Source organism: Primulina eburnea, chromosome 10 (assembly GCF_022965805.1).
Source record: "Primulina eburnea isolate SZY01 chromosome 10, ASM2296580v1, whole genome shotgun sequence".
In the NCBI taxonomy this organism is placed as follows: Eukaryota; Viridiplantae; Streptophyta; class Magnoliopsida; order Lamiales; family Gesneriaceae; genus Primulina; species Primulina eburnea.
Window position 1 is genome coordinate 35,559,963 of NC_133110.1, and position 14,790 is coordinate 35,574,752.

At 32.5% G+C, this 14,790-nt stretch overlaps 1 protein-coding gene across 1 annotated transcript; it reads left to right on the plus strand.

The window, feature by feature from the left end:
• The first annotated feature begins 11,333 nt into the window (after positions 1 to 11,333).
• On the plus strand, positions 11,334 to 14,234 carry LOC140802888 (putative late blight resistance protein homolog R1B-23). The gene is made up of 3 exons (XM_073158508.1): positions 11,334 to 11,363; positions 11,444 to 12,195; positions 12,267 to 14,234. Exons 1-3 carry the CDS (start codon positions 11,334 to 11,336, stop codon positions 13,951 to 13,953), a joined length of 2,469 nt encoding a protein of 822 aa, XP_073014609.1. The 3' UTR covers positions 13,954 to 14,234.
• Positions 14,235 to 14,790: the final 556 nt, after the last annotated feature.

The window sequence follows — 14,790 nt, forward strand, 5'->3', positions numbered from 1 at the left end:
TATGAGTTCATCTACCAAACTTGATAAAGATGAAGGGGGAATTCCAGTAGAGGTAACTCAGTATCGTGGTTTGATTGGTTCATTGTTATACCTTACTGCTAGTAGACCCGATATTATGTTTGATGTTGCATTTGTGCTAGATTTCAATCAAACCCTAAACAATCACATTACATTGCTGGTAAAAGGATTTTAAAATATCTGAGGGTTACTCAAAATGTAGGCCTCTGGTATCCCAAGGACTCGTCGTTTAATCTTATTGGATACTCAGATGCTGATTATGCAGGATGTAAACTGGATAGGAAAATCAAAAGTGGTTTTTATCAAATTCTTGGTGATAGGTTGATCTCCTGGTTTAGCAAAAAGCAGACTTCCATAGCTACGTCTACTGCAGAAGCTGAATATCTTGCTGCCGAAAGCTGTTGTTCTCAAATACTTTGGATACAGCAACAACTTAAAGACTATGGGGTTCAAGCTTCTGAATCACCTATATTTTGTGATAATACCAGTGCAATTGCTATATCACATAATCCAGTACTCCATTCCAGAACTAAGCACATTGATATCAGACATCATTTTATCAGAGATCATGTGCAAAAGAAGAACATTCGTCTGGAATACATTCCTACTGATCAGCAAGCAGCAGACATATTTACAAAACCCCTGCCTGAGAATAAGTTTTCTTATTTCCAAAATACACTTGGTTTGATAGACTTAACTTAATAATTTGTTATCTTCATCTCATTTATATATTGTAGCTAATTTCTTTTTGATATTAGTTTGCAGAAGTAAAAGCTGAGTGATAGAATCAGTAGACAAATGTAAAACTTCATTAAGGATAATAGAAGCGGGGGCGTACATTTTTCACTTCTTTTTTAACGAAAACTCTCCAGGATGCCAACCAAATGGTCAGCTCTCCAGTAGAGGTACGCAGAAACTCCTCTGAAAAAAGCAATCTTTTTAGAGTCTTCTGCTCTTTTAAGAGCATGAGAAGGTAGACGCCATCTTCAGAGACGGCATCTGCACTATCAGCACTATGGAGACGTCGATAATACTTCTTCATCATTGACAACTCCTTGGAGGAAGATACTCGCCCACTCTCGAAGGAGGACTTAAGCTCCTGGATTTTAGTCCAGGTAGCAAGTGTCTTTTCCAGTACTTTGTCTTCAATTGAGTCCTCTTTCTTGCAGCGGTCACCTCCTTCATGAACTCTTCAGCCAAATCAGGACAATTATCTCTTGCCATTTCTCTTAAGAATGACTATCTGGTTTACCCAATTGATTCATATTTATAGATGACAGACCAGGCACCAAAGTTCAAAATAGTCTTGCCTACAGTAAAGAATTTGAAGCATCCCATATCAAGCTATCATCGGTTCAGTTACCAAGTATTATCATTAAATAATTGCACTAATTTAGGTAAAACTTTATTCTGATTCTCTGTGATTTTGTGTCAGATGCAGAAGGTATTTTGTCTCATTAACAAAACAAGGCATTTTTCATCTTCCAGTAGAAGCTATCATAAGACGACATACTTCCTTCTGAACTTAATTCATTATCTATCATTTATTCATTTTACTCATTTAACATTGAGTTGTTTAAAGAAAAGAATAAAGGAACACCAAGTACTTCAACTGAAATTTTATTAGAAATCTTCCCAGTACATTAAACAAAGCAGAAGTTACAGAAATTTCAAGACAATCGAAACGTCTTCTGAAATTCTAGACTAATTAAGCTTATTTCTTCAGTAATATCAGCAGCCTGTAGTATTTGTCGCAAAGTATTTCAGCAAGAAAAGGAGGGTCTTCCTCGAAAAGATTCCAACAAGCTTGGGTCTTGTAAGAATCTAGCAAGCTTGGGTCTTGTCAGCACTAATGTATAATCAGATGCCTCACAGAAGATATCAGCATCATCGATCCACCAGCACTCTCTTATTGCATTAGAATGCTTCTGAAAGGGATTGATGCTACATCTCAATCTTAATGAAAGCAAACAATCTTTTTGATTGTTGATATTACAACTCCAGGAGTTTGATCCAAGGATCATTATGTACAGAACGACTTCTTCCAACATCCTCTTCGCAGCAAGCTGTCTTCTGAACATTCTTGCCTCGGCTTCTAGATCAGATTTTACCTCTTTTTTTTTTTCATTCGAGTTTTATTTAAATGTATACTTAACCTTGTTTACTCCTTGAAGGTATTTATAGTAATATTCAAAGGAGATAAGGATCCTTGCGACTGTTCAAATTCAACGGTTTAGATTGAAAGATTGCCAAGAGTCGCTTAGTATTTAATATCCATTACTACTGCATTAATTGAGGGGGAACATCTTTATGGCATTTATATTAGAAACTGATTTGTCTTTTCGATAAAACAGTATATCTACCTGAAGTTGTTGAAGTGCTGCATTTGTTTCAGTACCTTATCCACTTCGAGTAGATATTATCATAAAACGACAAATCAGCTTTTGTTTTTCATTTAGCAACTGCCTCGGACAGCCCGCCAATTTTTTTAAAATATTTTGAAATGAGTAGAGTAACTTACACATTTGCCTCTATCTCTACTAACATATCGACACGTGTCCCTATTTTTACTAACGGCTGTACATGTCATTTGTTAACTGATCATTTTTCGTCTTCATTACGCTTTACGAACTCAGATTATTTCCTTGCCTCTACTGCTTTCTGGCATCTACTGCTAATATACCTCTTTTCTCTCTCAAACTTATACATGGCCGTAGCTTAAACTTTGATTGCTTATCAGGTGAATTTTGCATCTGTTCTCACTATTAAGGATGAGAATCTTGTCAAGATGTTCAAATCGTTGGAAAAGTCTGGGCTTCGACAATTCTTGGAATCGCCTGTTGTTATCTACAAGTCTGCTCTTCTAGATTTCTATGCCAAAGAAGAAGTTGTGGAAGGAAAGATTACCTATACACAGGGAGATGCATCAATCTCTATTGATGCTGCACTTCTCAGTTCCACTTTCTTCCTACCGATTTCTGGACTTTCCGAGCTCTCGGACATATCAAAGGAAGACATGTCCATCGCCTTGACAAATTTTTCAGCTACATGAGAAGAACTTTCACTCTCATGCCTCAAGAAGCTACTGAAAATTGAGTACCAGGTACTCGCTGATATAGTAGCAAAAGCCTTGTTAGTCAAGGATGGAACCTTTGACAAACTAACAAAAGAAAAGGTTCAAGTGATGGTGGCCATCACATCAGAAAAGAAAGTGGATTGGGGTCGTTTTCTGTTTCGCATTATGAAGGATATGATTCTCAGGAAAAGTACTGGATTTGCTGTACAAATCAACACAATGTTGAAAGATGCTGGTTTTCCTGGAATAGCAGAAGAGGATGGCTCTTCGATGACCATGACTGATGCTGATAGCGTGCTTGCTTTAAGGCCAAAGCCAACCGTTGGTCAGTTTGTGGCCATTAAGAAGGAGATTGGAGAATCTTAGGCTGAGGGTCAAAAGAAAATTAAACGAAAACGAGTAGTGGTTTTGTCTGATTCTGACAAAATGGAATCTAGAGAATCAGCAGCACCCACTCAGCAAGCTTCACTGCCTCCCACTTCATCCAAGAAGAAGCCACGCACCACCATTCGCATCAAGAAAACAGCAGCTCTTTCTGAACTGGAATATGTCCCTCTTCGACAATTTTTTCCACCAGTTGTCTCATCCACCAAAGCCAAACCCATTGAATCAGGGCCTTCACCTGCTCAAAGTTTCAGACCAACTTCTGGTGTGGTCATTCGAGAATCAGCTACTGGTTCTTCTGCTTTTAAACCAGTAGTCTCTGCCTCTTCTGAAAAAGGGAAAGGTAAGATTATTGAGTTGTCTGAATCACCGGTGGTTCCCTCCTCAATCCAAACAACAATTGATCTTCATCTGGAAGAAATTGAGATCTCAACCAGAGAAGATATGAAATTCTTTGACGATTGGCTTAAGGTACGAGTCTACCATCCAATCACCTTTTTGAAAACTACTGGTGTTTATGCTCAAACAGTCGAAAATGAGAAAAAGGTTTTTGATGCTGCCGGGACACGAAATGTGATAGAAGCTATAAATCGTCGAAATTACATTCTGGAAAAATTCAAACTGCAGAAGATGGACAATGTTCTGAAAACTTTAAAGTCAAATTTTGACTCTTCTAGTCCTACTGCTTTTCATGACCAGAATGTCATTCAAATTTTGTCGGAGCAGCTGACAATTCTATCTGAAAAAATTGCTAATAAGGAAAAGGCCCTTTCTCGGCCTCCAAAGTTCAGTATTACTTCTGTCCCCACCATTTTGAGAGTCAGACAGTTGAGGAACCGACCAAAGCTTCTTCTGAAGTCAAGGTCTCTAGTACTCCTGCACCTGTAAAAGCTCCTACTCAATCATCATCTCTGATCTTTGTTCATGATCTGGCCTCTGTTGATGTGGTAATTGAATCGATTGTGCCGACCCAAAGAGCACAAGATGACTTGCTTCAAGTTATTCCTACTTCTACTGATCCTTCTCCAGAATCTGCAATTGCTACTGCAACTGCTGCTGCCAATGCTACTGTTATGGCTACTGCTTCCTCATCTCTTCCAGCACTTGAGCATTTTTCAGAAGCTCGTCATGCTGACATGGCAACTTTGTTGCATACTTCACCCTCTGTTGTTGAGCCACAAGCTATATCCTAACCTGCTGCTGATTTGAAGCAACCAGAAGAAAGGCCAACAGAACAGTCTACTGCTTCAGAAGGATCTTCTGCTGAACCAGAACTAGCTGTTACGACTCAAGCAGAAGTTGCACATTCTTCTATTCCTTCTTTACATTCTCCTGAGCGCATTGCCAGAATAGAGGAAATTAAACAACGATTGCAAGCAAGAACTCCTTCCCCAGTTGAGGAACCATTTGATCTAGAATTCCAAATTGATGCTCTACAAAGGGATCTTGTAAATCTTTCAGACTTAGTCAAGCGGATAACTTATGAAAATGCCGCAGAAATTCATGACGCTCAGTTCTTCTGAGACCGCATGTCTAAAGAAATACAGAACACGGTGGAATCGATGCATAAAATGTATGCTGAGATCATTGTTTTTCGACAGGCTATCTCAAGAAATTCCGGTCAAATCACGCTTGCTCAATCAGACATACTTACCAGGATCACCGAGCATGATGATATGTTTCGATCAATCTCCACTACCATGGACCCGATGGATTCCAAGATTGATTCTCAATCTCAAACTCTCACTGCTATAAATGATCGAGTTTCTAATCAGGCTCCATATCTTGAGATGCTGACAAATGGCATTCACAACTTATCTGGGCGAATGGATGAACTACTTGCTAAGGTCATTCCTGATGATGCCAAAAAGGGGGAAGAAGATAGAACTGGAGCAAGTAGCAGCATACATCATTCAACTGGAAGGGATCAAAACACAGATGAAGTTACCTTCAGAGATATTGGGACAAATTAGTTTTCTTTGTGTCCTAATTAACTAATTTATGTTTTACGTGATTTTCTCTGGATATCAATTGTTCTGTTTATCTAATCCGTTCTTTTCTCTACTTTACTAACACAGAACATCTAGGTTTTGGAATCACCACAAAGGGGGAAATTGTTAGAATTAAATTTACTGTGGAGATGCTAAGGAAAAACCAGTAGATGTTGGGTTAGTACAAAACCAGTAAATGTAAACCAGAAGCACTTAGATCGCGCTAAAACCAGTAGCAGCACTTATCAAGTACTGCTTAAACAAATAATTTCTTAGCTAAAACCAGAACTAGAAGGATACAAAATTCGAAATATACACTAACAGAATCTTGCGTATCTCAAAATCTCTAAATATTACCGTTGATCTATTAACGTGATACTAGCATTTATTGCTTCATTAAATGCCATTAAATGTCATACAAGAACATTTAAGACGGTTTACCATTTTTGGTATGAACTGAGACTGATTACTTTTAATGTACTTTGCAGGGTCCATTTTAAGCAATCAAGCTGAACCACTGAAAAGTTAAAGAGCCGTTCAGATTTTGGAACGTTAAATGGAGCCTATATATGGAGATGAAGGATTTTGTCAAGTGCATCGGTGTTGAAACAAAAATTCTGAATCAAAAATATCATTCGAGCATTGTTAGAACTTTCAGTTATCTAAAAAAGCTCAACACTGAAAAAGCAGCACACGCTTCGTTGCATGCTTTTGATCATCGAAGATCATATTGTGCTAGCTATTCTCATTTATATCTTCTTAAGCTATTCATTTCATCAATTCATTGATAGAAGAATTTGTAACTGGAAAAGAGTCTTTTCCAGAACTTAAGATCATTCAAGAAGTTGAGTTGTAAAGCTAAGAGTTTCAATAGGCGAAGGGTAAGTCCTGTTGAAGTGGGTGTGTACAACTGCTGTACTGTATTCACCAAAGTCTTTTAGTGATACCTTCTGGAAACAGAAGAAGGGGAGACGTAGAAGATTCATCTTCGAACTTCCAGAAACAAACCTTGTGCCATCTATTGCTTTTCCGCTTTATCATTTTTCACCTTCTAACCAACAGATCATTTTCCGCACATTATCTTGTGATCTGCTGGTTTTTGAACTTGAACAAGAATTGCTAATATCTCTAACAGGATTTTAGCACATTATTCAGAAGAATTTATTAAGTTTGTCATTGAGTTTATTCAACCCCCCTTCTAAACTCAACCCGATCCTCAACACAAAGAGTATCTAATTTGAATTTACAAATACTTGATTTTTTACTCCTTAAATACTCATATCCAATTATTTGAGGATGTCAAAATATAGTTTGAAGTTAATATTGAGTGGCATTGATGATGACATTCGTGAAGTAAAAATGTGATACCTAAATTAATAAAATAATATATAATTCAAGCCCACAAATACTTGATTTTACCCTTAAAATACTCAAATTTGTTTATTTAAGGATGTCAAAATATATAATTTGAAGTTAATATTAAGTGGTCTTTGATGATAATATTTGTGAATTAAAAATGTGGTACCTAAATTGGTACAAATAGTACCTAATTTTATCTCACATATGCTTGATTTTACCATTTTAAGACTTAATTTTGATTATTTTGGGATGTAAAAAAATATAGTTTCAAGTAATATTGAATGACTTTTAATGTGTCATTTGTGAAATTAAATACAACGTTAAAATTTATGCCAAAGTAACATGTCAATATATACATTGTTTTATTTATAATTATTTAAAGAATATATATATATATATATATATATATATATATATATATATATATATATATATATATATATATTATATTATACTATTATAAATATATGAGTTGAATTGTGAATTTACATCTATGTCCTTATCTTCATTAAATAATACTCATTAATACATGGCTCTTTGGTTATTATGTTTTCATTTATCAATTAATGTAATCTAAATCTAAATTAAATTGAAGCAAAACAAATTTTGCATTCATTTTTTTTATGAAATTTGCAATCCATTTTTTTAAAAAACTTATATAAATAATCAATTTCAAAATGATATCTATTATCTATAATCTATTATCTATTATCTATTATAAATATATGAGTTGAATTGTGAATTTACATCTATGTCCTTATCTTCATTAAATAATATTCATTAATACATGGCTCTTTGGTTATTTTGTTTTCATTTATCAATTAATGTAATCTAAATCTAAATTAAATTGAAGCAAAACAAAATTTTGCATTCATTTTTTTTTTATGAAATTTGCAATCCATTTTTTTTAAAAACTTATATAAATAATGAATTTCAAAATGATATCTATTATCTATTATTACTATTATAAATATATGAGTTGAATTGTGAATTTACATCTATGTCCTTATCTTCGTTAAATAATATCCATTAATACAAAATTTTATAATTTTCCAATTTCCTAGCAGTTTTTCTGTGAAACAGTTTCATTGATATATATATATATATATATATATATATATCCTAATATATCAATATTTTTATTCATGATTCAAGTCGGATTAGAGACATGTTTCACAAAATTGACCCACGAAACAGTTTCATATGAGTTTCTGCGACAATTTTATTTTTAATTTGAGCAAATTAACATCCATGAATAACGTAAATTCTGTGAATTTACATGTATGTCCTTATTTTCGTTAAATAGTCTATTATTACTATTATAAATATATGAGTTGAATTGTGAATTTACATCTATGTCCTTATCTTCATTAAATAATATCCATTAATACAAAATTTTATAATTTTCCAATTTCCTAGCAGTTTTTCTTTGAAACAGTTTCATTGATATATATCCTAATATATCAATATTTTTATTCATGATTCAAGTCGGATTAGAGACATGTTTCACAAAATTGACCCACGAAACAGCTTCATATGAGTTTCTGCGACAATTTTATTTTTAATTTGAGCAAATTAACATCCATGAATAACATAAATTCTGTGAATTTACATGTATGTCCTTATTTTCGTTAAATAGTATTAATAAATACATGTTTTTTTGTTTTGCAGGTATTGATTAATTTTACAATAAATTAAAGAAAACTGAAATTTTATTTTGGAATAAGATTTATAGTCAAATTTTTTTTATATAAAAAATTATATCTTTAATGAAATTTAAAGTAAGCGATACAATGTCAGCAGTACGCACAAAAACTTCCTAAGACTTCATCCATTTATGAATTTACATCTATGTCCTTATCTTCATTAAATAATATCCATTAATACGTGTCTCTTTGGTTATTTTGTTTTCATTTATCAATTAATAAAATCTAAACTAAATTGAAGAAAAACAAAATTTTGCATCTATTTTTGTGATGAAATTTGCAATCCGTTTTTTTAAAAACTTATATATATAATGAATTTCAAAATGATAAAAATAATAAATATATATTTTAGTTTGTTTTTTCATAGTTATTAATGACTTCTAAAATAAATTGAAAAAAAAATAAAATTTAGCTACCATTTTTTAGAGTGGCATTTAAATTTATCTTATATTTTTTTGGAACGACATTTGCACTCCATTTTTTTAAAATATATCTTTAATAAAATTTTAAATAATAGTAATAATCCATTTTTTTAAAAAAAATTATATCTTTAATGAAATTCAAAATGATAACAATAATAAAAATATTTTTTTGTATGTTTTTTCCTAGCTACTACTATTATTATTGTTACGACTGAAAATATATGACTTTAAATTGTGAATTTACATCTATGTTCTTATGTTGATGAAATAATATTCATTAATACATGTCACTTTATTTGTTTTTTTTATGTATTAATTAATAAAATCTAAATTAAATTGAAGAAAAATAAAATTTAACCTCCATTTTTTGTGATGAAATTTTCACTCCATTTATTTTTTTAAAATTATATCTTTAATGAAATTCACATTGATAACAATAATAAATATATGTTTTTTGTTTGTTTTTTCCTTATCCATTAATGAGTTCTAAAATAAATTGAAGAAAAATGAATTTTAACTATTGTTTTTTTAAAATGAAAAATTTATCTACCATTTTTTAGAATGAAATTTAAATTTATCTTTCATTTTTTGGAATGAAATTTGCACTCAATTTTTTAAAATATATGTATCTTTAATAAAATTTAAAATAATCTTAATAATAAATACATTTTTTGATTTGTTCTCACATCTATTAGTGAATTCTAAAATAAATTGAAGAAAAATAAATTTCAGTCACCACGTGTTAGAATGAAATTTACACTCCATGTTTTTTCTTTAAAAAAACAATATCTTTAATTAAATTTAAAATAAATCGAAGAATAATGAAATTTACGTTCATTTTTTTAAATGAACTATATTCTTATTTTAAAAATATTTATTTTTATTTTATGTATCTCTCCTTTTTTGTGTGATTTGTGAACTGTATCTCTATTTTTAGGATGTCCTTTTGTTTGATTTAAAATTTTTCATTAATCAATAATTAATAATTTTTAAAATAAATAGAATAAAAATGAAGTTTACGTTTTGTTCAAAATTTTATATTTATCCAATTTTTGAGTAAGTCTTCTGTAAGACAGTATCAAATAGATATATCTCTAAAACGAGTCGACATTTTTTATTAAATAATGTTAATGCATTTAAAATAAATCGAAAAAAGATGAAGTTTACAATATTCTTCAAAATTTTATAATTCTCCAATTTTCGAGCAGGTCTTCTCTGAAACAGTTTCATTGATATATATCATAATATATCAATATTTTTCTTCATGATTCAGGTCGGATTGGAGACATGTTTCACAAAATTGACCCACGAAACATCTTCATATGAGTTTCTGCGACAATTTAATTTTTATTTTGAGCAAATTAACATCCATGAATAACGTAAATTTTGTGAATTTACATGTATGCCCTTATTTTCGTTAAATAGTATTAATAAATACATGTTTTTTTGTTTTGCATGTGACTTTTGTAAATTTTCTCCTATCAATTAACATCTTCATTTTTGTGAATTTACATCTATGTTCTTATGTTGATGAAATAATATTCATTAATTTTGGAATAAGATTATAGTCAATTTTTTTTAAAAAATATTATATCTTTAATGAAATTTAAAGTAAGCGACACAATATCAGCAGTACGCACAAGAACTTCCTAAGACTTCATTCATCTATGTACTACTCTCACTCGTGCATGCTTAACCCAACAAAACTAAATAACAGTGAAAGATTAATATTTTAACTTATTCAAATCCTTTTTATGTGAAACAAATTATTCTTACATCTATAATTACTTAAAATGATTTGTAATATTTTACTGATGTTTTTAAATATTTTTTTTTGCTCAAAAAAAAAAGTTCTAAAAATATTACAATATCTACATGCTTTATGCCCTATCAAATTTCTTTCGATGAATACAATATAATTTGTAGCTAATTTTTTCAATGACGCGATTTATGTATAGATCTTTATAAATTTAAAATATATCATGAGAACTTCAAAAATTACGGTTGTTATAAGTCCCACACGTGCAACGCACGTACATATCTTCTAGTGTATATATAAATATGTATGTATAAATATGTATGTATAATTAAACTTTAACAAATATTAAAATTTGAGTCGACATTTACCAAACTCATTATACAACTTGTACAAATTATTTTAATAAACCATATTTAAGTTAATAAAAATTTAAAATAATTGATAGGAGAAAATTTAATTTTCGTAAATGAATATTTTATAGATGCATAGAAATTAGAATTATTTATTATATTATAATGATTAATGAATGCTACCCAGCTGTTTCCTACAAGCTAAATAATTAATTGACTAAACAGTGAACTATCACGTGAACTTGTACTTCCTCCATTTTGTCCTCCCATGGCTGCTGCTTATGCTGCGCTTCTTGCTGTTGCTCGATCATTGCGAGAGATTTTGACTCTTGAGAAGTATATCAACCCTCTTCACAAAGAAAAAATGTTTCTCTCAAGGAAAAAGTTGATTTCATCGTTGCTTTCCTTGAAGATTTTTCAGATAAGTATCAAGAAACACTTGGTCGTGAGGGAAATGGGATTAGAAAAGCTGCATATGAAGCTCAAGATTTCATGGATTCGTATCAGTGTTCGGTGTCAACTATTGATGATGATGGGAGTTCTGAAGAGGCTAATTTGAACTTGGATCGAGACTTGACCATGGCGTCTGAAAGGATTGGTTTTATTTGGGATGAGACGATGAAGATGAACAACAGGGACACGACAAAAGATCTCCGATCCGTATCTTATTCTTTTCCTGTTGATCGTTCATCCACGGTCCAAGCCACTGCCAGAAAAGTGGTAGTGGGATTTGATGATGACTTGCTCGCAATCAAAGAACGGTTATACGAAGACTCTGCTAACCTCCAAATAATCCCAGTTGTTGGGATGGGGGGAATCGGGAAGACGACTCTGGCTAGAAAAGCATACGACGATTCAATCCTTTCTCAATACTTCGACAAATGCGCATGGATCACTGTGTCCCAAGAGTATCAAAGAAGAGAGATTCTTTCAGGGCTTTTGAAGTCCCTCGAGAATGAACAATCTAACGAGAACGAAGCAGAACTGGCAAAACTAGTGTATCAAAGTCTCATTGGCAGACGATATCTCATTGTGATTGATGATATATGGAGTACCAAGGCATGGGATGATTTCAAGATGACATTCCCAGATGATGGTAGTGGAAGTCGAATCCTGTTAACCACCAGGCTGTTAGATGTGGCTTCTCATGCGAGATCTTCAGATGCTCCTGTTCACCAAATGAATTGTTTAAATAATGATCAAAGTTGGAAATTACTTCAAGAAAGTGTTTTCGAACAACAGTCTTGTCCTCTCCAACTTGCGAAAGTCGGGAAGAAGATTGCGGAAAATTGTGGGGGACTTCCCCTCACCATCGTGGTGGTTGCAGGACTACTCCTTTCTTCAGGCAACGTGATGAGAGAAGAAGTGTGGGAAATATTTCGGAAAATATAAGTTCTAAAGAGCCTACAATTGCCCTTCAGTGCTCAAAGATACTGTGTTTTAGTTATGATGGGTTACCTCTTCGACTAAAACCATGCTTCCTCTACATAGCAGCTTTTCCTGAAGATTCTGAAATTGATGTTTCTAAGCTAATCAGGTTGTGGGTCGCTGAGGGATTTTTGAAACCAAAGGATCAGTTCAAATGGTTGGAAGATGTGGGGGAACGTTATTTAGAGGATCTGGTGAACAGAAGTTTGCTCTTAGTGAGCAAGAAAGGGCCTGACGGGAAACTCAAAACTGTTGGAATCCATGATATGTTGAGGGAGATTTGCATAACGAAAGCTGAAGAAGAGGGTTTTCTTTATCACGTGTCATCCAAAACCAATTCCAGAACAGAATTTCTAGAGAATCCATATCGCCGCCTCAGAATTCATTGCACGGAGGATGTTCAAGAATGGAAAATCCTAGATTCGAGCGTGCGTTCGGTTCTAATTTCCTTCGAATTCGAGACGTATAAGAGGCCAAGAATAGATCTAAGGTCTAGGCACGTCGGTGTCTTGGATGCACCCCAAGCAACTTGGCCGAATTTTTCACATGTAATGTCTACATTCGTCAATTTAAGGTACTTTGCTTTCAAGTTACGTCGTGCACTTCCCCATGGATTTCCAGTCTCATTATCGAAACATCCCAATCTCGAAAATATAGTTGTTTATGTAAATATCTCCGAATTCCAAAAGTTTTGCAAAGTACCTTATGAAATTTTAAAGATGCCGAAGTTAAGGCATCTCATCTGGAACCATGGTTTTCGTTTATCCTATCCCTCTGATAGAGGAATTGTTCATGAAAGTGATCTACAAACAATTCAGAAAGTAGGCGATTTCATATTTACCGAAGAGATCATCAAAATACTCGTGAATCTGAAGAAATTGGTTGTTGCATATTATAAGAATAATCATAATTGGGATTATTTTAATCTCGAAAACCTTTGCCATTTACAAAGCCTCGAGGACTTGCAAATCTCAATGCACTTCTCACCTGATCCCTCAATGACATGGAACCATGCTTTTCCAATCGGTCTAAAGAAGTTATCTCTATACAGAGTCCTTTTTCCTTGGGAAAATATGACCATAATTGGGTCGCTTCCGAATCTTCAAGTGCTCGAGATGATATGGATGGCAGTCAATAAAGTTTCAAAGTGGGTGATGATGGAAGGTGAATTTCTTCAACTCAAGTACTTCCGCTCTTCCTTGGATTCCCTGTTGAAGTGGGAAATGGAAAAAGAGCATTTCCCATGTCTTGAAAGCTTGATTCTTGAGCGTGCCGAGCTGATTGATGAGATTCCTAGTGGTATAGGAAAAATAGATACACTTCGATATATTGAGTTGAAGTACTGTAAAAAATCATTGGTAATCTCAGCGAAGCAGATGCAAAAGCATCCACATGAAAATGTAAACGATGCTTTCCGTGTTCGTGTCATTGATTACAATCAATACGATGTTTTGTTTTGAAGCCACATTTGAAAGAGAATACAGTAAGATTTTGTATTTGTTTCGAAGAAGTTTTTTGTTTGACAAGTATGCCCAGCAAATAGTGGGACGAGGACATAAAAATTCTCATTTTAGGACCAAATTGAATATAATATCTTTGGTTTTTTCGTGTTCTTATAATAGATTCCGGTGGATATGATGTTTTGTTTTGAAGTCACATTTGATAGAGCATATAGTAAGATTTGTATTTCTTTCGATGAAAGATTTTTGTTTGACAATTATGCCAAGCAAATAGTGGGACGAGGACATAAAAAATATCAGTTTAGGACCAATTACTTATAGTTTCAATTGCACCAAGATTTCAAATTTGTGACAAAATCTCAAGTTCGAGATTTAATTATAACAAACTTCTAAAAAAAATCACTTTTATATCCGTATATGTACATTTATTAATTGAAATCAAATTGAACTGATAGTACATGTAAAACAAGATTAATCCAATAAAAAATTTCTAATATTCGATTTAAACCCCAATTTTTTTTTATTTTCCTATTCTAAAAATAAAAAATATATATAAATTAAAATCAAAAACATCAAATATACAGTTTATGGCCAAGCAATTCTTGTTCTTTGAAATAGTATGAACGGATCAAATTAAATATAATACATATATTTGGTTTTTTAAAATTAATTTTAAAAAAATTTAATTTTTAAAATAAAGTATATTTTGGAATTTTGCAAAATTAAGCCAAAACGCTATCATCAATGATGGACCTGCAATATATTTTGCGACGTCCGCCACTAATAACATCTGATGCTGCAAAATTGTAGCGTCCAAGCTAACAAGGCAGTGTATAC